The sequence below is a fragment of the Marmota marmota genome, unplaced genomic scaffold (assembly GCF_001458135.2).
Source record: "Marmota marmota marmota unplaced genomic scaffold, marMar, whole genome shotgun sequence".
In the NCBI taxonomy this organism is placed as follows: domain Eukaryota; kingdom Metazoa; phylum Chordata; class Mammalia; order Rodentia; family Sciuridae; genus Marmota; species Marmota marmota.
The window spans coordinates 22,974,953-23,000,346 of NW_026000142.1; the positions used below are offsets into that span (position 1 = coordinate 22,974,953).

The window sequence follows — 25,394 nt, forward strand, 5'->3', positions numbered from 1 at the left end:
GATGTGATTCTGCAATCTGTATACAGGGTAAAAATGGGAGTTCATAACCCACTTGAATCAAATGTATGAAATATGATATATCAAGAGCTTTGTAATGTTTTGAACAACCAATAAAAAAATAAAAGTTCACTCTCTCTCACACACAAAAAATGTTCTTTTAAAACTCCCCTTAAAGAAAGGCAGCAGAACACAACAGACACTAGTATGGCAATATGTAAATCAATGGATGTGTAACTGATGTGATTCTGCAATCTGTATATGCGGTAAAAATGGGAGCTCATAACCCACTTGAATCAAAGGGTGAAATATGATATATCAAGAACTATGTAATGTTTTGAATAACCAACAATAAAAAATTTAAAAAAAAACTCCCCTTAAAGATAATGCAACTTATGTATAGATACAAAAGATATAATTATTATCTAAGATAGATTAAATAGTAGAGAATTTAAGCCAGATGTCCCTGACTTCTCAAGCAGATTGTTCACAGTGCAATAAATACTACTGATCATAACTGTGTAATTCTATTGTGTTGTAATTATACATATGAGTTTAAATCAGGATTCTGGTGTTAAATGTACACATCCTGCCACATTTTAAGAAAATGAAGGGAAAAGAACATATATAGGGACTACTTTTAAACAAATGGCTTGAACTTTATCCATGCATGTGCTGTTTGTCTGATGCTTTGCACAAATAGGTGTTTCTTTAAGATCATACACAAATAGGACTACTGAAAAAGCACCAGTGAAGTGAAGCTTGTAATAAAAGGTTTCATTTAAATAGAAAGTACTGGCTTTATATGTTAGCATTAGCTAAGAGGAACGTCATACTCACCCCCTTGGGATGGATTTAACAATACCAGCATTGTAATTTTTTTCTAAGTTGGCTCCATATGAAATGGCAGTGGCAATTATGGTCTGAAATAAAATAAAAGAAGATATGAAACAAAAAAATCCGCAATCCCTCACTGGTCAACATAATTAATGCTGAATTTTCTAACTATATGTTCTACTTACCACAATTACTTCTATAGGAATAGGAACTGGGATTTTGTGTTTAAATCGATCATTTAATTCCTTAACTGCCATACAGATGACAATGGTGAGTAATCCAGCAATGAAATCAGCAAGATTTGTCTCACCAATATTTTGAAAAATTTCTACCAGAGTCTGTAAAAAGAAAATAATCTTATATACTTCCTGCTGCAGAGACATACACATACATAAAATCAATTCTCTCCTGGATTTTCCCACATGAAAAATCAGATCATCAAACAATATGTGAACATTTTATGTTAAATCTTAACAATGTGTTGGTTAATACAGGGACCATTAAGTACATGCTGTCTCTGCTAAGTGTAGATATATACATGTGTATATGTAAATATACCCAAACATATATGTACATGTATGAGTATACACTAATGACAGTCTATTTGAAGAAGTAAAACTATGGGTGGTTTCTACATTTTTATTTTTTATAATAAAAAGTGAAGAGCTTTTTGGGGGCTGGGATTGTGGAAGAGTGCTTGCCTTGCATGCGAGAAGCACTGGGTTTGATCCTCAGCCCCACTTAAAAATAAAATAAAGATATTGTGTCCACCTATAACTAAAAAATAAATGCTTTTTTAAAAATAGTGAAGAGCTTTTTAAAAATGCCATTACATTCTTGTCCTTGCTGAAAAGTTTCAAAAGTTTATATCTTAAACTGGTTTTTACAGGTGCTATTAAATGGCCTATTTTTCACCAGCTGGATAAGGAATTATTGAGACTAAAAGTTAACAAACAAAAAAGTCCCACTTGTTTTCTTTTGGGGTGGGGGGTAGGGTCTCAATTAGCCAGCAGCTTAAATAATGCTTTTCCCTAAACCCAAATAATACAGGTAATAAAAATAAATAAATAATCCTAAAATACATCCATATGTAGATACAAGTACACTGATTTATTCTTTCTTTCTTTTCTTTTTTTCTAACTGGATATCAGACCCCCAGGGGTGATGTACCAGTGAGCTACATCCTCAGCCCTTTTTATTTTTTAGACAGGCTTTCACTAAATTGCCAAGTCTGGCCTTGAATTTTCAATCCTCCTGCTCAACCTCCCAAGTCACTGGGATTACAGGTGTGCACAACCACATCTGACTGATTCATTCTTCATGGCAAAGGATATTAATTTGATCTGTAGGCCGTGTATATATATTTTGAAATTAATTTGGTACAGAGTTTAAACTTGAACTAAGATAACCACTAAAGATAATTCTTTCCAAGTGAGCAGAGAAGCCAGGTCAAGAAATGTAAGTTTTGTTTTGTAAATAAGAAGTTTTTGGAATTGAGGGTATTCTTAAAGGAAATTAGCAAAGGAGTCTGCAGGAAAGAACACTAACATCTTTGTTATATTTGTCGTGTATAAGTCACAACTTAAGAAGACATCCCTTAAATCTTTGAGATTTGTGATCTCTCAGTGAAGCTTATTTTTCTTTGAATGAATCTTTATTGTGAAATATGATATATCAAGAACTATGTAATGTTTTGAACAGCCAACAATAAAAAATTTAAAAAAAAAAAAGATAAAGGAATGAAACATCTTACAGTTCACAACAGACACCTTGTTGATTTTTGTAGGTAATTAAAATTCTTAAAATAATTATAATGATAATCTGGTAACCGTTATATAAAGAACACAAAGTCATCTAAGAATCATTTTGTGAGCAACCTCAACTCTGGAACACATTCAAGAGTGAGGGAATGAGGGAGTATTTTGCAAACAGAATACATTCCACCAAGAGCTTGGATGGGAGCTCAAACATTGAGCTTGTAGGAAGCCTTTTGGACTTTCACTCAAAGGGGATTTTTGTTCTTATTTTAAACCCTGTACTCCTACCAGGTACTGGGCTGTCTGCTTCCCAGAATCACTGAGAATTGCTGGAGGCAGATAGGCTGACAGAACAAGATTTAGCCAGCAGCCCCACGGTGGAAGAGAAAGGGAACTTTCAGGAGCTGACGCAACAAGAGCTTTGGCCATCACACACAGGAGCCAACCGCCCTATTCCTTACACAAAGGCTTGAAGGCTGTCATTGCTGTTTGATCTTTAGGAAATCAATTTTCTAATGAAGACCTTCATTAATTCATGAGCTAGGTATAATATTTTGATTATATAGATTAACTGTCTATATAATAAAGGTTGACTTTCCAACTCAGCATGGGAAAATTCCAACTTAAAAAACAAAACATTTGGACTAATTATCCTAACCAAACAAATATTTTCACATTATAAAAATCAGTACAGAAGAGCTGGGAATGTAGCTCAGGGGTAGACCCCTTGCTTAGCATGTGCAAGGCCTTGTGTTCAATCCCCTACACCACCAAAACAAAACAAAACAAAAAATCACTACAGCATAGTCCCATTTAATCTAAGAGACACTTAGACCTTTGAATAAAAAGCACTTCTTGCAGGGTGCAGAGGTACACGCCTGTAACCCCAGCTATTCGTGAGGCAGAGGCAGAAAGATCACAAGTTCCAGGCCAGCCCAGACAACTTAACAAGACCCTGTCTCAAAAGAAAAAAAAAAGGGGGGGGGGGGGGCTGGGGATGAAGCTCAGTGCTAGAATGCCCCTGAGTTCAAGTCCTAGTACCACCATCAAAAACAAAAGAAAACAAAACAACTCTGTTGGGTCAAAAATGTAATATGAGCTGCAAAAATCAAAATCAGTTCATATTATACAATTGTTTCAGCAAAGCATATACATATATTAGGTTTCCTACACACTGAGTAATCATTCAGGATTTTTTATGAAATGTTCTACAGTAGAAACTTTAGTCATAGAAATAAAACTCAGGGCTGAGGTTGTGGCTCAGCGGTAGAGCTCTCACCTCGCACATGAGAGACCCTGGGTTCGATCCTCAGCACCACAAAAAAATAAATAAGTGAAATAAAAGTATTGTGTCCAAGTACAACTAAAATAAATAAATAAATAAATATTTAAACAAACAAAAAATAAATAAAAGTCAGCCATATAAACTGAGTCACAGGAAAAACAGTGGAATGAATCTGACATAACTTCCTATGTACATATATGAATATACCACAATGAATCTCAACATTATGTACATTCACAAGACTGGGATCCTAAATAGAATATGATAAATTCCATGCTTGTATAAATATATCGAAATAGATCCTACTGCCATGTATAACTAAAAAGAATAAAATTAAAAATAAACAGAAATAGAATGTACTCAAAGAGAGAAGAGACACTCCAAGGATGTACTGAAAAATAATGCTAATTGAGTTTTCTATAAAATACTAAAATCTGGATAAATATATGATCCTGTATTTTAGTCTAGAATTCTAACATAGTTCCAATCATGTTATTGACTTTTCAGTAATGTATAATATTTCACTATATTTCTTATGACTTTTGGGGAATTTTAAGACCATTTCATTTAGATAACTATTCTTGCCCAGCATTACCTAGGTGTAAAGCCATAGGGAAAAAATTACATCTGATCTTGTATATAATGAAATTTACTGGTTAACTTTGAAACTGAATTTATTTTAGTTTATCTTATCTCCATGAATATAACAAACCTTCATAATCACCTCTTGCCTTCAGGAACTTTCTGCTGTCAGATATTTTGTGTATATGTATATTACCCCTTAGTGTGACTTTCTGCTTTATTAAGGGTGTAAATTTAACATACTGAAGTAAGTGAGAAGTTTGATCAAGCTAAGCTATGGCTTTCAAAACTCTCAGCTTTGGACAGAACTTCAGTGCATTCTTCTTCCTCACCTTGAAGCAAGTAGCATGAATTTAGTAAGCAAACAAAGAAACAAACCATTCAAAATGAATGGAGGAAAACAACCACTTTACTTTAGCTACATGGTAGCATTAGTATTATTAATTAATTAGTATTATTAACTCTGAATTGCTGCCAACACTCTGTCATGCTCACTTCTGCATTCTATACCCAAGCATCTCTGGCATTTGTGAACTAAAGGTTTTTCTTTCATTCCTAAGAGTTCCTCCTTCAAATTTTTGTATTCATTACTTCTAATTATCAGTACGTCTTTGAAGGACAGGCTGGAACAAACCAAAATACATTCTTACAATAAAAATATTTTAATTTGTACATGATGTTGTAATAAGTTAATCACATTCCAGGCAAAGTATTTTATAATAATCCTATAATCTTTCCTAGAAGAATCCACTATTGCTGAATTTATTGAAGGAGACTCTTATAAATGCTTACAATAGTAATGTCATAAGCATGGGTCCATTCAGGGACCAAGTGGCTCTTTGAATTTCATGCAATAATTTCTAGACCTGTTCATTCTTTTTTTTTTTTTTTCCAGAATAGAATGTTTGCCGGGCATAGTGACACATGCCTGTAATCTCAGCTACTTGGAAAGCTGAGGCAGGAATATCTCAAGTTCAAACCAGCCTGGGCAATTTAGGGGGATCTTGTCTCATAAATACAATTTTAAAAAAGAGATGGGGATGTAGTTCAGTGATACAGCACTTCCATAGCATGCATGAGGTCCTAGTTCAATTCCTAATACCACAGACTTTTCAGAATAGAAAGTTTATATTTACTGTCAAATAGGGGTAATTGAAATTCTTCATCACACTTGACTGGCCTATAAGTAATTTCCTACAAAATTCTACAACAGTAAGCTCATCAGTTATAAGAAATGTACCACTCCAGTGCAATATACGATGTTAATAGTGGGAAGGTTGGGGATGAACAGTGGGTATATGGGAACTCTATACTTTCTGCTCAATCTTTCTGTGAGCCTAAAGCTTCTCTGAAAAGTAAAGTCCCTTAGAAAAAAATCCTATGGCACATGCTAAACTGAAACTTCAGGAATAATATTCAATAGGAAATAAGTGACACAATGATCATGTTTGGTTTTGAAATTGTGTTTGACCTTGATCTTACATGTCCATGTTGCTTTAGTCCCTTGTGAAACTGGGGCCATTAGCAGCAAGTTTCTTCTTAAACATAGTCCTAGAAGACTATATGAATCATTTCTCCTGTTCTCCAGATGTCCAGCAATGGCCAGGATCCCTGGTCAAGGGCTGGCTTATGCCTCCCGTGATCTGAGTGGATGTAGGCCTAGCACTGTTCTCGGAAGGGGTGAGCATAGTTAGTAAGAGATGTCTTGGTGGGTTTGTACTGGGAGTGAACAGTAACTGGCACATTTGGTAGCTATTCAATAAATCTTATTGCATAGGTCAGTTGAATGGATGAAAATGAAGGAGTAGATGAAGTGTTGATGGAGAAAGTGTGAAAGCAGCCGAAGATATGTGAGAGGCTGCAAAAGTGACAGAGCCTGTCTGAATAAGAAGTCTGAAGTTCTCAAAAAGAACTGAGGACTTGGAAAGGGGAAAAAAAATAATTCTGAATCAGAAAGGAGGCTATACTAATAACGTTTTCTCATAGGCTGGTTCTCTGGGAGGTAAATAATAACCTCCATGAGGCCTATTCTTCCATGATAATGAAAATAATAAAAACAATAAACTGAGTTCTTACTATATGCTAGATATTATTTTTAAAGACTCACACAAATTTTATTTTAAAATCCTCTGAGATAGATATTACTATACTCTGAGAGATAGATATTACTATCACTCCATTTTATAATTAAAGACATGAAAGTTTAGGGAAGTTAATTTTTTGTTGTTTTTCTTTTTCTTTTTTTCTTCTTCTTTTTTTTTTTTTTTGATTGATGGTATTTTTATTTGTTTGCTTATTTTGCAATACTGGGGATTGGACCCAGGGTAACCTAGCAATGAGATACACCACTATTCTTGTAAAATTTTTTATTTTGAGACAAAGCCTCATTAAATTGATAAGGCTAGCCTTGAACTTGGGGTCCTCCTGCCTCAGCCTCCCGAGTAGCTGGTATTACAGGCGTGATCCCCTACACACAGCTAGGGAAATTCGTAGTAGCATAACCAATCACATAGGTAGGTGGTAGAAACAAGACTCCAACTCAGGTTTGTTGAAGTTTAAAGTCCATGATCTTAATCACTATGTTGTTCTCCTCCTATATGTATTTCTATCATAAGCATACTGGCAAGCTTGGAGAGAACACTTGGGAATACTTATTGAATGGATGGAGTAATGTGGGATTGTGGCACTATTATGAAATTCAGCAAATTTTTGACAATATCACTAACTCTTTGATATGTATGCAGAGCGTTACATTGTTTTAGATGTTGAAGTTTAAAGTCCATGATCTTAATCACTATGTTGTTCTCCATGATCTCAATCACTATGTTGTGGGTAATGAAAGGATTCAAACCCCACTGGTACCTTATTTTTGCATGGTATAATTCCCCTCAAGCTAGAGTGACATCATGTTACTATTATCACCCATTTTTTCAAGCATTAGTAACAGGCTTTATATAGAATATATATTTAGATCCAAGAACTTCTTCAAATCTAATTAGTGTGATCTATATCCTTCTTTTGCATCTCTTTTGCATGTTGAGTCATCTTGAATTTAATGTTCCTTTTCATTTATAATTGCTGAGACATTTGCATTATGCATTTTATGGACTCTCATAATTAGAAAGGGCTAGAGAAATACATATCCAATCATTTAATTTTTAAAATAAGACAGAAAAGAAGCCTTGAAATAATAATTTCAAAATAACAACTTTTTAGTATTTGCTATGTGTTAGCTCCTGACCAAGTGCTCCTCATCTATTCTTTTGTATGTGAGCCTGTGTGGTACTGGGTTTAACCCAGGGCCTCTGACTTGCTAGGCAAGCACTCTACCACTGAGCTATGTCCCCACCCTTCACTTTTATTCCTATTTAACAATCCAATCAGGTAGATACCATTAACAACCCCATTCTACAGAAAAGGAAACTGAGGCATGATGAGTTGCTCATATGACTAGTAAGTAGCAGAGTCAGAATTTGAATCCAGGTCCATCCAATTTTAAACCTGAACTTTCAGCCATTACCTTACTTGATGTATTCAAGGTCATTTATCTTGTCATAGCAAAGCAGAGACTAGAGTTCCAGTCTGTTGCACCTCAGAACTGTTTTATTTCAGCATATTGCTTTTTTCATAAATGTTTTTAGGTACAGTAACATTTCAGAAACCATTCTGACCAGTTGAGAACACTGATTTGCAAAATCTGCCTTCTTCGATGTTATTTCTGATTCTATTTCTTCTTTCAGAGAAAAATGTTTTCAGTGGTTACAAAAGTATATATGGGGACTGGGATTGTGGCTCAGTGGCAGAGTGCTTGCCTCACATGTATGAGGCACTGGGATTGATCCTCAGCACCACATACAAATAAATAAATAAATAAGTATATATGGAAAACAGGTTATCCAGGCTCAAGTTAAATGGAGAAAGAACAATGACCCCTCCCCAGAATAAAAAGCAGCACTTACATAGATAATGGAGAGAACTCCATTATAGTTTTTGGTTGAAACGTTGAGGACAATCTTTAGCTGCGAGACCAGTACCTGGAAGGCAGCAGCTGTTGTAAATCCTCCAACCAATGGATCTGCCAAGTACCTCACTATGAATCCAATCTGCAAACCTCCAAATACCAGCTAGGATGAGAAGAAAGTAAAAAGTTAAAATGTTTTCCTGAGAAGCTAGGTTTGTGGCACACACCTATAATCTCAGCAACTCAGGAGGCTGAGGCAGGAGGAAAATCATTAAGTTCAGGGCCAGCCTCAGCAACTTAACAAGACCCTATAAAACTTAGCGAGACACTGCCTCAAATTTTTTTTAAAAAGAAAAGGGTTGGGGATATGGCTCAGTGGTTAAACACCCCTGAGTTCATTCCCCAGTATCAAAAAAAAAAAAAAAGTCTGAGAAAAGAACCATCTTTCTGGAAATATTAATAAATTAAGTTTAATATCAATCAAAACCCCTTGAAATATAAACCTCAAAGTATTTCTGTGTATGTACTAAGAAAAGCAAACATCATGTAGATTTTTTCTGTGACTTCCAGGTCCCGTGGCTCTGCTCACCAGTATATATACTTTCTTTCTCTCATCCTCAACTGAATCAGGCATTTTCATCTGCTTTTTTTTTCCCCCTTCTATCTCTACTTTTGATAGTAAGTAAATATTAATAAGTGAGGTCTTTCAAACTATCTTAACATCTGGCTAAGATAATGTATTTGGAAAATAACTTTTGGGTCCCGGAAATTACTTTGTTTTCCTTTTAGATGAATCTTTATGTTCACATGTTTTGAAGTTACTTATTGCAAATAAGAATCACACAATGGAGTTGGGGCTGTGGCTTAGTGGCAGAGTGCTTGCCTAGCATGTGTGAGGCACTGGGCTGGATCCTTAACACTGCATAAAAATAAATAAATAAAACAATTATTTTTTTTAAAAAAAAAAAAAAGAGAGAGAGAGGGCGGCTGGGGTTGTGGCTCAGCAGCAGAGTGCTTTCCTAGCATGTGCGAGGCCTTGGGTTTGATCCTCGCACCACATATAAATAAATAAATAAAATAAAGGTATTGTGTCAACTACAACTAAAAAAAAAATTTATAAAAAAAAGAGAGAGAGAGAGAGAGAGAATCACACCAATCTATATTTTACTTGTATGACCATTACCTGTATGATTCCAACCAAAAGGGTAAGGGTGCTTGCAATCATTACTCTTGCAGTATCTCTGGCTGCTGTATCTAGCATGGTAGTATTCAAGGTACTTCCATTATTGCTGGACATGAGAAATTGTTCGTCGGGAGCCATACTTAGAACAACAGATCCCACCATTAAACTGACCACAGGGAAAGGTCCTGGGGAAAAAGTCTCTTATCATTAATCAGTTATTAATCACAAATATTTAGACTCAACACGTCTATGTAGGATTATAAAAATGTATGAAATAATTAGCTGTGGCTAGGAAAATATTGCTTATTCACAAAAGAAGTTGAGAAGTAGATATCTCAAGTCATTCATGATCCAGAAATGGCCATCAGACATGTCAGTAAGTGATCATGATACCCATTCAGGATGCTTTGTGAATACATAGGAAAGGTGTTTAGCTCATTCTGTGTGTGATCCTCTTGTGTATGGGGGATGAAAGTTGGGGTGGGAGTTGACAATTAAAGCTTTCCAGACAAAGGCATCATATAAATTGAATTCTTACTTGTTCCACCTAATTGTTAGTCCATAAAATATTAACTTTCTCATGTGTCCAGTATCCTGATCTCTGAATCCAAGTGCCTTGATCAATATCACAGGGTCCAAATTGGCAAAGGAAGTATGTAGTTTCTCTTTCTGTCTTTGCAAGATAAATTATTTTTTCATGTCAAATGCCAGTCTGTAAGATTGTAAGTTTTAAAAAGCTCTGATTTCTCAAGGGTTGTGTTTTCTCTTATATGTGGAAGCTAGAGAAGAAAAAGGAAAAGAAAGTTGGAGTGGGGATCTAATTAAAATCAAAGGGATATCAGTAGACTAGAGAAAGGAACTAGTGGGAGGAAGAAGGGGAGGAACATGGGAAGTACTGGAAAATGATATTGGCCAAATTATATTGTTACATTGTGTGCATGCACCAATATGTAACAACAAATCCCTCCATTGTGTGCAACTACAATACACCCATTAAAAATGTGGGGGGAAAAAACTGATTTCTTCCAGGAAGTGTTCCATTCACTACTGATATTTATACCCAAGATGATCCTATTATTTGACCAACAAAGGGATTTGTTGTTGGGAGAACTCAGTACCCAAACCCAGTAACCTGGAATGTCTAAATGTAGAGAACACTGAGGAAAAAATAAACTCTTATGTTCCTTGCATTTGACACTGATGGATCTCCAAGATGAGAAAGTTCTTTCATTTAATAACCTCTTTCTGGTATCCTCCAGACAAGGCAATGAACTAGATAATGAGAGAGATACAACTAAGCACAGGGACATGGGTGGTGGGTAGAGTAGATGGTTATATTTGTTTCAAGAGGATCATCCAGGTAGACATGTCTAGTCAACAGATGGATACAGGAACAAAACTATCTTTAGTGTAAATGTCAAATTTGCACAAAATAGCATTAAAACATTCATTTACTAGAACATTCTAACAAAAGAGAACTTAAATTTTAGAAATGGCAGGAAAACCTTTTATGAGCCTTGCCAAGAAGAAAAATCAAGCTTGGTTTCTACATTTTTTGGCAAGATTTTGCTAGTCTTCCAATTTTAGTAACTTAAAAATCAGTATGCTCTTTAATTTAATGAATATGTATTTGATGAGTATAATTTAATAAATGCTAAGTTAATCTAGTAAAATACTGATTCAAAGACCTTGCGAAGATTTGTTACCCTGTCATTTTATATTTGGGAGAACAATTTCTAAATATAGAGTCAAATTTATTATATTTTTAAAATCAAAACATACTAAGATCTAAAGGCAGGATTTTTCAGTCTTTCAAATTTATCCTCTTAATTTTAAAAAGGTATGTATACAGTTAACTAATATCATTGACTAGGAAGAATAGACAAAGCATCAAAGCCTGATTTCCTTGGAAAGTATTAATAAAGATAAAGAAGACTGATGCACATAATATAGCTAAACACTTTGAACATGAATGAAGACAATTATAAAATATGTTTATATTTACCAACTGAGGGGCTGTGGTTGTAACTCAGTGGTAGAGTTCTCGCTTAGCAAGTGTGAGGCACTGGGTTTGATCCTCAGCACCACATAAAGATAAATAAATAAAATAAAGGTATTGTGTCCATTATTAAAAAAAAAATTACCAACTGAAATGTGTCTTGATGTTCCAAAGATGAAGTATGTCAGGATAGGAAAAAAAGCAGAGTAGAGGCCATATCCAATAGGAACTGCAGCTAGCAGAGCATATGCCATTCCTGAAATTACATTCAAAGTGATTAAGTTCACAAACAAAAGTTACAGTATATTTAGATATGTAAGACTTTTCATTGATACTCTCAATTTATGGGTTCAAAACATCAGCCTGTCCTGAGTGGTTTCTTTATCTTGCATATAAACTGTGCCTAGGCTACCATGCAGCATATGATTTAAATCAGAATAATGATTTCATCTATGTGCCTTACCTGCTCAAATGAACAGACTTGATCAGTATTTCCATCATTGACTGATCATATCAAGTCAGATATTGACTAAGAACTTAGTAAATTCAGGGCTGGGTCTGTAGCTCAGTGGTAGAACACTTGCCTAGCACATGTGAGGCATTGGGTTCGGTCCTCAGCACCACATGAAAATAAATAAATAAAATAAAGGCATCTACAACTAAAAAAAAAAAAAATTAAGAAAAAAATCTTAGTAAATTTAGTGAAGGATCAGACCAGTTTTTGCATGTGGACAATTTTGTCTGAGTTCATTCACTGTCCCTCCATGTTCAGTCACTGTTGCATTTATCCTTCTCTTTTCTTTTTGGGGAGCAGATGTTAGATACAAAGCAAGACCAAAAAAAAAAAAAAAAAAGACAATTGTACTTAGCAGCAGGCAAGATAACTCTATCCTGGTAAGGGAAAACAACTCCACCAGTAGGCTATGCCAGCAGCCTATGGGCCCACAAATGTTAAGCTATAGAAAAATCAACATTTCAGTGTATATGAGGGTTGGAAGAGGATAATGACACATTCTTTTTCTTGGTTAAATACTTAGGCAGTCAGTATAGCTTAATCCATAGTACCTCCCCACCCTTCAGTCTCAACAAGAGAAAGTCAAGTCTTTTGACCCTGAGTTGTTAGTAAAGGCCTATAACATTTTTTTTTTTTTTAACAGTAATAGCAACCCAACCCAAATGATCTGGCCTACAGGCACTCAAACTATTTTCTGAATGAAATATCTTCAAATAGGAAATGGCTAGTTAAATTATACTTCATCTATGGTATTTCTAAGTTGTTGATTTTGGGGGGGTGGGCAGGGGGAATGCATGTAATTCCATGAGATGTAATTGATGTGATGTATAGCAGGACATGGAAAACTGTGAAGTAAATTTTTTTATAAAGTGAGAAAAATAAAGATTAAAAACTGATGGTGTAGGCATGTTCCCACTCTTATTAAATTATTTGTTTAAAATATATATTTTAATATAAATTCAGATACGCAAAAAGATAATGAATATTAAAACACTCATGTATCCATAGTCTAGCTTAAAAAATGTTATTGACAGTACCACTGAACCTCTCTGTATCCTATTCCTCAATCACATTCCATTTTCTCCCTCCACCCTCAAAAGGCAAACATTATCCTGAATCTGGTGCTTATTAGTCCCGGGCATTTTGTATACTCTTATATAGATATGCATTTTTGTGTTTAGTACAATACTTACTAACATATGAATATCATAACATATGAATGGGTTATATGGTAGGATCAGAAAAGACTTCCAGTTTATAGAAGTGATTTTTTTCATGTTCCTTATATATATATTTTCTAGTTTTCTACATAAGTGTTCATTCATTCAACAACTATTGATTATACACATATCAGGTATGGTACTACTGAGGTCTCTGCCTTGTGGAATTTGCATTCTAGAAAAATATGTATTATTGGTGTAATCGTTTTAATAGGTAAATTACAATAAGGAGTTACAACAATCAATAGTTCCAGGAACATGGATTTAGAATAAAAAGATGACTCCTCAAAAGGAAGACAATAAAGGAAGGAGGAGGGAATTAAAGCACAACCTGTTTCTAATGGACATTTTTCAAGTGCTTCTCAAAGTTCCATTTCCCTAAACTGGGCTCTGTAGTTTAAAAAAAATATATATATATATTTAAATATATATATATATATTTGTAGTTGGACACAATACCTTTTATTTTATTTATTTATTTTTTATGTGGTGCTGAGAATTGAACCCAGCACCTTACCTTGCACATGCTAGGTGAGTGCTCTACCACTGAGCCACAACCCCAGCCCTCTGTAGTTTTTAGTATGCCTGGAAAAATGGGAACTTTTTCAATATCTGTTTAGAAACACCTGCTACTCAAGTATATTGCAATCATCTTTATTACAAAGAAACTTGGTACAATACTTTTAATAAGTATTCAGTTTGTAAAGAAACCTAAGCCATTAATTTAAATTATGAAATCTCTTTGTTGGTCCTATGATGTGTAGGATGGTGGCATCAACTGCTAAAGCAAGTGCTACTAAACATTTGGAAACACCCAAAAGGCAAGTCCTCCCACTATGTGAGGACACAGTGGTCCCTCACCAGAAACTGAATCTATAGGGGCCCTCATGTTAGACTTCTTACCCTCAAGAACTACAAGGAACAAATTTCTACATTTATTAAATAAGTAAATGTCAAAGATAGAAAGTAGATAGCAAAGGAGGGTCCAAAATTGCATATTAGAAGCACATAGCACAGCTGGACCTGATGGTGCATGCCTATAATCCCAGAGCTCAGGAGGTTGGGACAGGAGGATCACAAGTTCAAAGTCAGCCTCAGAAAAAGCAAGGTGCTAAGCAACTCAGTGAGACCCTGTCTCCAAATAAAATACAAAATAGGGCTGGGGATGTGGCTCAGTGGTCAAGTACCTCTGAGTTCAATCCTCAGTACCCATGCCCCAAAAGAAGCATCTAGCACTTGCCCATTTCACCTGGGTTAAATCTCTAGGAGTGTGTGCGTGCACACACACACAACAACAACAACTGAACTGCTAGGCATAAGGGAACAGAAGTTTCCCCTTCAAAACTGTGGTTTGGGGAGCCAGCTGTAAGAGTCCAGGGGAATAAGCAGCCATGTGTGATTTCACTTAGGAGCTAAGTCACACTAAGTAGAGTCACGAGCAGTACATTGTGAGGGGACTGCCCACCGCTTTCCCCACAATAGATATTTGTGATTATATAGCTTCTTCCTGCACCAGTATACACTACTTATTTCTTGGCTCACCTCCCATGGTCCAGAAGAGGCAGCAGAGGCCATTCACTCTGCCACCTTTGTTTATTCCTAAGCTTTTGAGTTATGGATATTAATCCTCTGTCAGAAGAACCCCAGATAGACATAACCAGAAAAGAATGTCTCCATAACATGTAGTTAAACAAAGTACAGAATAAATAAATAATATTAAAAGCTGCAAAAGAGAAGCATAAAGTCACATTTAAAGGCAGACCCATCAGAATTAATTTCTCTGTAGAAACTCAAAAGTCCAGGAGAGCATGGAATGATGTATCAAGAAGATATAATGATTATAAATATATAGAGATATATGCTGAATCAGAGCATCCAATGTTATAAAACAAAAACTACTAGACATAAAGGGAGAGATAGGCCACAATGAAATAATAGTTGGTGACTTCAAAACTTCACATCATCAACAGAACATCCAGATTAATAAAAGAAAAAGAAAAAAAATCAACAAAGAAACATTGAGTTACGGATCAAATGAAATTAAGAGATATCTATAGAATATCCCATCCAATAGCTGTGGGATACACATTCTTTTCATAAGCACATGGAACTTTTCCTAGAATAGATTAGATATTAGAACATAAGTTATAATATTTTTTTAAAAATTGGAATAACTTCTTGCATATTATCAGATGATAATGGAATGCAACTATAAATCAACAGCAAGACAAACTCCAGAAATTATACAAACACATGAATAATTTAAAATACACTTTGAATGAACAGTAGGTTATTGAAGAACTTGGGGAGGGGTGGAATTAAAAATTCCTAGAATAAAACGAAAATGGAAACTCAATCTACCAGAAACTATGGTATACAGTGAAAGAAGTACTAGTAATGAAGTTTATATCTATGATTGCCTACATTAAAGAGAGAGAGAGAGAGAGAGAGATCTCAAATAATAACCTAATGATGTATCTCAAAGTCTTAGAAAAACAAGGGAAAACTAAACCGAAAACTAGTAGAAGGGAAAAATAGTATAGATCAGGCAGAAATAAATGAAAAGAGACTAAAAGAACAATACAAAGAATCAATGAAACAAAGGTGGGTTTTTAAAATTTGTTTTTTGTGGTATTGGGGATTGAACTCAGGGCCTCAATGTTAGGCAAGTTCTCTTCCAATGAGCAACACCCCCAGAAGAACAAATGAACAAATTCAGCAAAGAAGCAGAATGCAAAATCAACATTAAAAAATCAGTAGCTTTTCTATATTCCAATAATGAACTCACTGAGAAACAGGAAAGCAATCTGATTTACAATAGCCTCAAAAGAAAAACAAAAACCCAAAGAGTAGTAAACTTAACCAAAGAGGCAAAAGATCTCTACAAGGAAATGGTACTGGGGAAAGTGGATATCCACATGTAGAAGATTGAAACTTGACCTTTATCTATCAACCTGTACAAAAATCAAATCATAATGGACCAAAGAGACCTCAATGTAAGGCCTGAAACTTTGAAACTGCTAGAAGAAAACTTACAGGAAACATTTAAAGATATTGGCACAGGAATGATTTCCTGAATAGAACTCCAATAGCTCAGGTAACAAAAGCAAGAACTGACAAATGGAGATTACATCAAATTAAAAACTTCTTCATTGCAAAGGAAACAATCTACAGAGTAAAAGAGAACCTACAGAATGGGCAAACATCTTTGCCAACTATTCTTCTGACAGAGGATTAATATCCAGAACTCAAAATCATAACAACCTAAGAACAAATAATCCAATAGTAGAAACGAAGGTGGGAGTGAGGTGCGCCTCTGTAGTCAGGCTGAATGGCCTCTGCTACCTCTGCCAAACCATGGGAGGTGAGCCAAGAAGTCAGACCACTCAGGACACAGAGGTGGTGAGGTGGTGGTGTGGGCAGCCGTCAGGGACCTGAGTGTGGGGAGCCTGCTGGCAGCTGGCCTGGCCTGGCCAAACTGGAATTGCTATTCTTGGCCACCGCAGGGCAGTCCACACTGTCTTCCAGAATCCTTATCACACAGGAAGAACATTTTCCTGACATTTAGGTGCTTTTATATTCATCTCAAAACACATCCTGAACTCAGGACCTGGCAGGTATTCTTATGTTGTCTTCTAGAGTAGGTAGTCCTGCTTGTCTCATCCAACCACTTTCCCTATTAAAACATGGATATCTTTCTACACATTACCTCCATGGTTTGGAATGGAAAAGACTGCTTTTCTTTTGTTCCACCTTTCAGATTCAATACAGAAAGAAGCCCTTAGGATGCAGTTATCCTTCATCAGGAAGGAAAAAAAAAAAGTAAGCAACTGATAATGCGTCATCTTCTGTAGTTTGCTAATTATTGAGAAATTATTCTGCAAGCTGAAGGCTGATGTTTAATTTGAAACAGGTGCTTAGGATGTGGTACTGCCTGGTGAGCCCATTCCTCAGGAATTGTGCTTTTCTCTCAGACAACTTCTAAAACCTCCCCTACTTTCCTCAATACAACCATTTCTCTCTTCACCAGAGTAGAAGAGGCACATCTCACCTTTTCATTGAAAACATGGAATCCAGGAGAGATGCTCCCAGGTTGCTTTTCATCAGAATTTCAAGCCTCTCTGAATCTGCACACTTTGAACCAACTATCTTCCTTTGAAATGGAGGAAATCTCCTCCTTGTCCTTAAGGAGTAATAATCCCACTTCTGTCCAGCAACCTATCCATATTTGCCTCCTTCTCATGAATTTGCTTCTAGAAATTTCTCCTTTACTTCTTGAACCACGGATCTCTTTCTTTCTATGAGGTTATTCCTTCCATTTCACAAATAAATTCTAGTAGCTCTTGTATTAAAAGGAAAGCAGATCTTTCCTTCACTCCACCTGTATCCTTTATCTCCCTCCAATTCACAGCAAAACTTGCTAAAAGCAGTCCTGAATTTCCATGGGAAGCTTTATCCTTTTTTGTTTTAAACTTTTCTCTTTCCTTCTGGTCCCTCATTCCTTTGATCGTATCTTTTTCTCCAGCTTTCTGAGTCCAACTTCCTCAAGTTGTTTGTTACCCCTTCTCATTTTCCTGACCTCTAAGTACACCAGCCCTCTTCTCCCCATCTGCCCTTCCTTCCTACGGAATTGCAGACCTTTCCATTCCTTTAATCCCGCCCTCCCCCCCCCCACCGCCTTTTTTTAAAGGTACCAGGGAGTGAACCCAGGGCCTTGTGCATGCTACATAAGTGTTTTACCACAAAGCTACATCCCCAGCCTGTCCTGCCACCTGTTCCTTTAAATATCACCTCTAAAGTGATGTGACATTCAGCCCAGGCCTCAACTTTGATCTTTATGCTTGTAAGAGTTCCAACTTCTGTTTGGAATCTCTATTTAGATGTCTCATGTGTATCTATCTCAAACCTAGATCATCCGAAAGGAAACCCTTGGTTTGTCATTCCAAACCTGCTTCACAGCCAGTTTTTGCCCCCTGCCCCTGCCCCTGTACCTAGGGCCTTGTGCATTCTTGGTATGTATTCTACCACTAGGCTACATCCCCAGCCCTTTTTAAAATTTTATCGAATCAGGGTCTCCCTAAGTTGCCAAGACTGGCTTTGAAGTTGTGATTCTCCTGAGTAGCTGGGATGACAGTTGTCTACCACCAAGCCTGGCTCAGTCTTTGCCTTTTTGTTTGTTTGTTTTTTGTACTGAGGATTGAACTCTGGGGCACTCAACCACTGAGCCACATACCCCAGCCCTATTTTGTATTTTTATTTAGAGACAGCAACTCACTTTCACTGAGGCTAGCTTTGAATTTTCCATTCTCTGGCCTCAGCCTCCTGAGCCACAGGGATTATAGGCATGCGCCACTGCTCCCGGCAATCTTTGCCATTTTAATAAATGACATAACCATCCACCCAGTTGCACAAGTCAACAATCAAGGAGTTGTCTGTGGTTTTTATATGCACTTATTAGTTATACTGGTGAGTTCTTGCTGCAAAAAAAATACTTCAGATGTTGCAGATCTCACCATGTTCTGCTTGATCTGGTTCAAGCCAAATCACCTATCCTAAGGGCTGGGTTTGGGGTGAGGCAAGTGAGGAGCCTAGGGCACAATATTTAAAGAGGCTCCCTGGGAGTGAATGACCCTCTTGCCTGGCCCTAAACCCTGGCCTTCCTAACCTTATCTCATCTTTACCCACCCTCCCTCGCTGTACTCCACCTAAACCAGAATTTTTCCTGCTCCTCCCAGATCTAGCCCAGGCCCTGGAAAAGACTAAGCACTTTTTGCCCTCATGGATTTTACATCTTTACCTGGTGCCCTCTTCCTCCTGCTCAGCACTTGGCTGCCTCCTTCTCTTCCTCTGGTCTCTGTCTATAATTCTACTTCTTCAACTCGGCCTTTTTTGACCATTGTATCTAAAATAGACCTTTCCTCTCAAATTAATTCCTATTTTTGGCATTTCAACTCCACCACAATGGTTGTCACAATCTATAAAATATTTTTTATTTATACACTTAATTATTTAATTCCCAGAACTACCACTAGAAAGGAGCTCCATGAGGTCAGTACCCGTACCTGTTAATAAATCATTGAATCTCATGGCTCAATACCTGGCATACAGAATTAGTCTACAAATATTGATTACACAAATGAATAATAAACAAATATATGAATGAGCCAGACTACCCTCCCAGAAAGTTATCTTATAAAGATAATGTTTCTGGAAAAACCACGTATAAAGTAAAGAACATACAATGTACAAGTTAAGATCTTAGAAATTAGACTCTGAATTCAAATTCAGCTCTACCACTTGCAGCTCCCTGAACTTGGGGAAGATTTAATAGATTTCTCATCTATCGAAAAAGGAGATGATAATAGTACCTACCTTGCAGGGTTGGTGTGAGGATTAAATGAGATAACTAGGCAATATCTTTTGTATAGTTTCTAATACAAACTAAATAAAATTAATCCATAGACTAAATACTTGTCTATGAAAACTCAGGAGACCTGGATCTTGAACTACTATTTTCATATATAACGACAATTAGTTATCAACAATTCAATCCTCTTCACTAAATATTTATAGGGCCATCTATTATGTACCAATTTCTATGCTAGGCAAACATGAACTGCTAACCAACTGCTAAGCAAACATGAACTAGACATGCATGGTTCCTGTTCCCAGGAGCACTGGATGTTGCTTTGTCACAGTCATTAGAGCCAGCTGCATAGAGCAATGCCCCATTCTGTTCTCCCTCCTATGGCTTTAGGAGTGAGACCCCACATTGGGACCAACAGAACATTCTCCCCTGTGGAAATCTACCTGGCCTGCTCTGAATAATCTGGAGCGCTCCGTAACCAAATTTTAGCTCAACACAATATTATTTACCATGTATTACTAACTTCAAAGTAGTCTGTTTTCAAGCCACCTTTCTACACACAGCCATACCCTCCACTACTTCCCATCAGCTGAGACTCAGACTTAACCTTCAGGGAAACAACTTTGACAACTTAAGTTCCAGGAAGCCATTCCCAATCCCCTGATTGGGTTGTGGGCTCCTCGATGGCACCCCATTAGCAGGCAATGTTGCCCCTGCCACAGCCTTCAACACACTAAATTGTGAGCCTCCATTTCTCCACTAAACTATGAGCCCCTTGAAAACAGGTGGCACATCTTATTCTTGTCAGTGTACATCCTAGGTGCTCCATAAAATTATAATAAATAATGAGACTTCTTTTCCATGACTTGGAGGCTTTGAGGGATTGGACAGGATGGTGGTGCCAGTAGTGCTGAAACAAGATAGTGAGGACGAGGGGCAGAGGAGAATATCTATACTGTTACACACAAACTATGCAACAGATTTCTAAAATGCTTATGGAAATGTTATGGAATAAATCAAGTTCCAAAATAAAACAAAAAAATCTCACCTGTGTTGGAACATTTTCCCAGAAGATTAAAATAAGAGGATGGCTAAAAGGGGAGTGGAATATTCATGTATGTCCAAGCTAAGACACTTTGTTTTTAATTTCCTTTAAACCAGTTTCACACTACAGATGAAGATCCATGCGTAAAATGTAAAATAATTTAATGAGCTAAAATAATAATTTAAAAAAACCAGACTAGAATAGGACACATTAGAAGGTATTAATACAATGAGAATAAACATTATTTCACAAAAATTTAATTGTGATTAAATTTATTTAATATTTATTACTATAAGTTGTGGTTTATAGGGGCTGGTATTGTGGCTCAGCAGTAGAGTGCTCACCTAGCACAAGTGAGGACCTGGGTTTGATCCTCAGCACCACATAAAAATAAATAAACAAAATAAAGATATTGTGTCCAACTACAACTAAAAAAAAAAAATAAATATTTTAAAAAATTGTGGTTTATAAATGTGCAAAGCCACGGTTTGGTATATGCCTCTAAGTTGGAGCCACACAACTAGAGAAGCTATAGCATTTCCCAGGAAAAGAACTCAATGAAAGAGGAGAAAAGAGGTGAATTTTCCCACTGAGGGACTCTAGAGGAAAGATGAAGGCCTTGAAGGGGGAGTAAGCATTTGGTACAGAGCCACGGTAGAAGGAGTGGGGCCAGGCCATTGTGGACTACAGCAGAAGACAGTATCTCTCAACTACTTGAGACCCAGCCCACCAACATCTTACCTTGCAGTGTACCCACAAGTCCAGTACTAACTCCTGAAATGATATCACTGAGCAGCCATTCCTTGATTCGGTATTTGGGGAGCCAGTCCAGGATGGGCAAGAGGGACTTTAGCACACCAAAAGCTCTCTTTCTTGAACAACTGTCAAAAAATGAGAAAGCTGGGTTTCCAATTCAATTTCAGTCATAATCAATTGTAAATCCTAGAATTATAGAATGAACTCCTCTGATGTTTCTAACCATTTAGAAAAATAATTTATGGAAAATACTAGCACTGGAGAGCTACCACGATTTTGCCAAGAACTGTAGCTATCCTTTTAAGTGCACTGTACTAGGAAACACAGGATTAAATGACCCCTCCTCTCCTCCACCTTTTTAATCCTGTGAGAAAATATCCCTACACAAGAACCCATTTTCTGGTCCAGCCAAAGAGGGATCAATGTGGAGTCTCTAAGTGGAGATTAATTTTTAGACTTCTAACCTAGTACTGCCTTCTTTTCTTTAAACAAAAATAAACACACTGAATATTTTGGCAATACAAGCTTGGAGTCAGTTAAGAAAACCTTAACATAATAAATGTATACCTTGTAGCAACTTTAAATTCAACAACCTACACACATAAGAGGAAAAATATCAACAATAATAGGTAAACATTTGACTCATAATAGAAAATTGTGTTTTTAAAAATGATGACATTTATGAAACAATTGGAAATGTTTAATGCTGAGCCAATGTTTTTATGTTAAGGAATTGGTTTTAGGTAGATAACAATATGTGGATATATAGAAAGAATATATATATATATAATATAATGTATATTTTATACATTATGTATAAGTTATACATAGATATTTTATATATAATTTTATGCAATTTTTTTTTTTTCTTTTGGTTCTGGGGAATGAACCCAGAGGGGCGCAAGCCAAACCCAGACAGGGCCTTCCTAAATTACTGAAGCTGATCTCAAACTTGTGATCTTCCTGTGTCAGACTCCCAAGTCTCTGGGATTACTGGACTGGGACACCACACCTGGCTTGTGGTTATGTTTTTAAAGAGTTCTTAGAGGTACATACTAAAAGATATATACAGTGGGCCCTCCTTTTCCATGCATTCTGAGTTAACCACAGATCAAAAATCAGGGGGAAAAATTGTGTCTATATTGAACATATGTAGATTCTTACTTCCTAAGTAGCACAGTATAACAACCATTTACACAGCATTTACATATGTTGGTATTACAAGTAATTTATATATATTATAGCCATTTTATATAAGGGACTTGAGCATCCTTAGATTTTGGTATCTTCCAGATTCCTGGAGCCAATCTCCTATGGATGTCAGGGTAGAACTGTAACTGAAAAAGATACTACGTGGGATTTCCTTCAAAATATTGGAGGGGTAAGGGAATGGTTGTAGGTAAAATAAGATTAACTGAGTTGGTCATTGTTGAAGCTAGGTGATGAGTAAAAACTTCGCAGGGGGGATTATTATACCTTTCCATATAATTTAAGTGTTGCATAATAAAAGGGTTAAAAAAAAAGAAAACAAAAATTTGCAATTAGTTGACTGTTTTCTAAGTTCTTCATGTTTGGATTTTCTAATTCTGTGTGGCACATTTGGGCTTAGAGACAAGGTGGTTCTCTGTAGGGGTCCCCCCTCTCTCCTGGTGAAGTAACTGGAGTACACCACTTGGAGCTGTTTTCTTTCATCCAGGTCTCTAACTAAATGGTATCAACCCGCATTCTCTTGAGGGTTTCAAGGACTCCTGGCCTGGTGGTGGGTTTATCCACCATTTCCTTTAAATGAGCCGTTTTCTTCCCTTCTTTCCTCATGCTGTCCTTCAAAAGAAGGCAACACAGAGACCCACAGTACCTCAAGGTACACTCCAGGTTTCATCAAGAGAAAAGAGATGGGGCTCCGGGAACCCACTCCCTCCGAAGGCGAGTTTCCCCAGGCAAGAGTTACAGTGATTCCTGGCGGGAGATTGATGGAGCCACCGTCGGACAAGGAAAGGTGGCATTGTGGTGGTGAGACTCAGAATCAAGTCTCTCAGAGAAGCGCCCGGCAGTGCCGCGGGTAGGGCGGGAGCCCCCCACCCTGCACACCCAGACGCCCCGCTCCACTTCTCTCCGCGCCTCTGGCCAACTACCTGCAGCTCTTGGCCAGGCTCTCCCGCAGAGTCCTGCGCTCCTGCAGGCGCCGCTCGTGCTGTTGCTGGAAGGCGAGCTCGTTGTAGACCGGCCGCGACACCACGTAGCTGCAGCTGTACTCTGGTAGCTGTGGCGGATCGGATCTGCTGCCCGGCTCTGCCATGACCTGCGAACCCGAGGACAACCAAGAGGGAGGAGAAGCGGAAAGGGAGGACAATCGGAGTTGAAGAGCAAGAAACAGGCTGTTAGCATCTGTTAGCTGCCTCTGGGCGCCACCTGTTGTGGCCGACCGTGGCGAGCCTGGTCTGCGTCCTGCAGCCCTCCGCGCCAGCGACACGCAGTTCCACGGCACACACGGCCAACCTGGAGTGGGGCACCTGAGCACCTTCGTGTCCCGTGGCCTGCACCTATTGCCGGGGACTGCCCCACTCTGAAGAGAGGGATCCTTATTCTGAGGGCTTCCAGATTTGGAACAAGTCGCTGCCTTGGGCAGCTGGGGCGCTGTCCGCGTCCTGAAATCTCTACAAACCACCCTTGGGACAGGGGCCTCAAGAGCTTGCCAGGGGAAAAGCGCCCTCCCTTCCTGTACCAGACCCAGGGCACTGTTCCAGGCACGTAGTGGGAGGGGTGCACCAAGCAGGGCGTGGGACCCCCAAGATGTGCTCCTGAGGTCTCGAGGTTGCCTACGCTGCAGGCAAATTCCAGCGATAGGTCCCAGCTCTCCTGCGGGGTAGAGGAGGAGGACCCCACGTCTTGTTTTCTAACCCCCTTACTGTCAGCTTCTCAGAAAGAAGGCTGTACTGCCCCCTGCCCGCCCGCAGCGTGCCCCTAGACTAGTCTCGTCCCAGGGAGTTGTGCGAGGGCGGGGCGGAGTGAGGTAGTCTTCAGCGGTGAACTCACCTGCTTCGCTCCTGCGCTCCGCCCGGAATGCCCCGGGACAGCCGCTCCGCAGCCTTTATAGCGCAGACAGAAGTCTGTGCGACGTTTTATTTATGGAGCAACAGAAACACCTTGGTCAAAAGGAAGGACACAAGGACTGCGGCCTTTCCCCACGGACCCTACCGGGAAAGAAATCCTTTCCCTGCCGCGTTCTTTCCCTTTCCCGAAGCTGGAGGGCTGAGTGTGTTACTGGCTGTCACACAGGGGCCACCCAGATCTTCACTCACCCCCCAATTACTAAGGCGGGTGGCGAGGTCAGGGGCGGGGCAGCCCCTGTGGTATTCTTTTCCGGAGAGCAGCACCAGCTGGGAGGGCTGACCTTGATTCCTAGGTTGTGTGAATCCACGATCCACAGTCTAGCACAGGTGCTCTCATGAGGTGTGGCGGGCGGGGAGGAGAGGAGGAGTGGTTGGTTTTGTGTATTAATAAGACTTTGGATTTCTAGAAAGTATTTAGGAGTACTCAGTGGGTGATGGTTAGAGTGTTCATAATTTACTCGTAGATTTAGGTACATGTTCTGTGCACATATTTCACAAAGTCAAGTGTTCAGGTGGCCCCTCTGGTTCTTTATTTTTTCTCATGCACCTGGACAATCAGGGAGGGAATAAGCTGGACTACACAGGAATCAAGACTCAAGGGTGAGGGGCAGTCAGATCTATTCTACCTTATCAGTGTGTTGTCTTCTGTGGGTAAGTACATGCTGGGATAAATCTTGCAAAAACTAATACTTGATTAAGATGAACATCAAAGGAAGGATTATCACCTGAGTTTCAATGTTTTGAGGTAAAGGAAGAAGAGGCTTCAAAATATGGACCTTCT

At 38.1% G+C, this 25,394-nt stretch overlaps 1 protein-coding gene across 3 annotated transcripts in view; it reads right to left on the minus strand.

Moving 5' to 3' along the window:
* The window catches only part of Slc26a4 (solute carrier family 26 member 4), a 60,408-nt gene extending 35,511 nt beyond the window's left edge, over positions 1-24,897 (minus strand). The window contains exons 1-8 of one of the 3 annotated variants that reach the window (XM_048786104.1): positions 24,537-24,891; positions 23,636-23,802; positions 21,489-21,628; positions 11,747-11,857; positions 9,603-9,787; positions 8,418-8,582; positions 1,020-1,172; positions 838-920 (exon numbers count right to left, since the gene is read on the minus strand). In XM_048786104.1, the coding sequence (XP_048642061.1) occupies positions 838-920; positions 1,020-1,172; positions 8,418-8,582; positions 9,603-9,787; positions 11,747-11,857; positions 21,489-21,628; positions 23,636-23,799 (1,001 nt within the window). In that variant the 5' untranslated portion in view covers positions 23,800-23,802; positions 24,537-24,891. Of the gene's footprint in view, positions 1-837; positions 921-1,019; positions 1,173-8,417; positions 8,583-9,602; positions 9,788-11,746; positions 11,858-21,488; positions 21,629-23,635; positions 24,513-24,536 lie in introns of those variants that run through there. The other 2 variants (XM_048786105.1, XM_015488438.2) reach the window with 2 other exon arrangements.
* Positions 24,898-25,394: the final 497 nt, after the last annotated feature.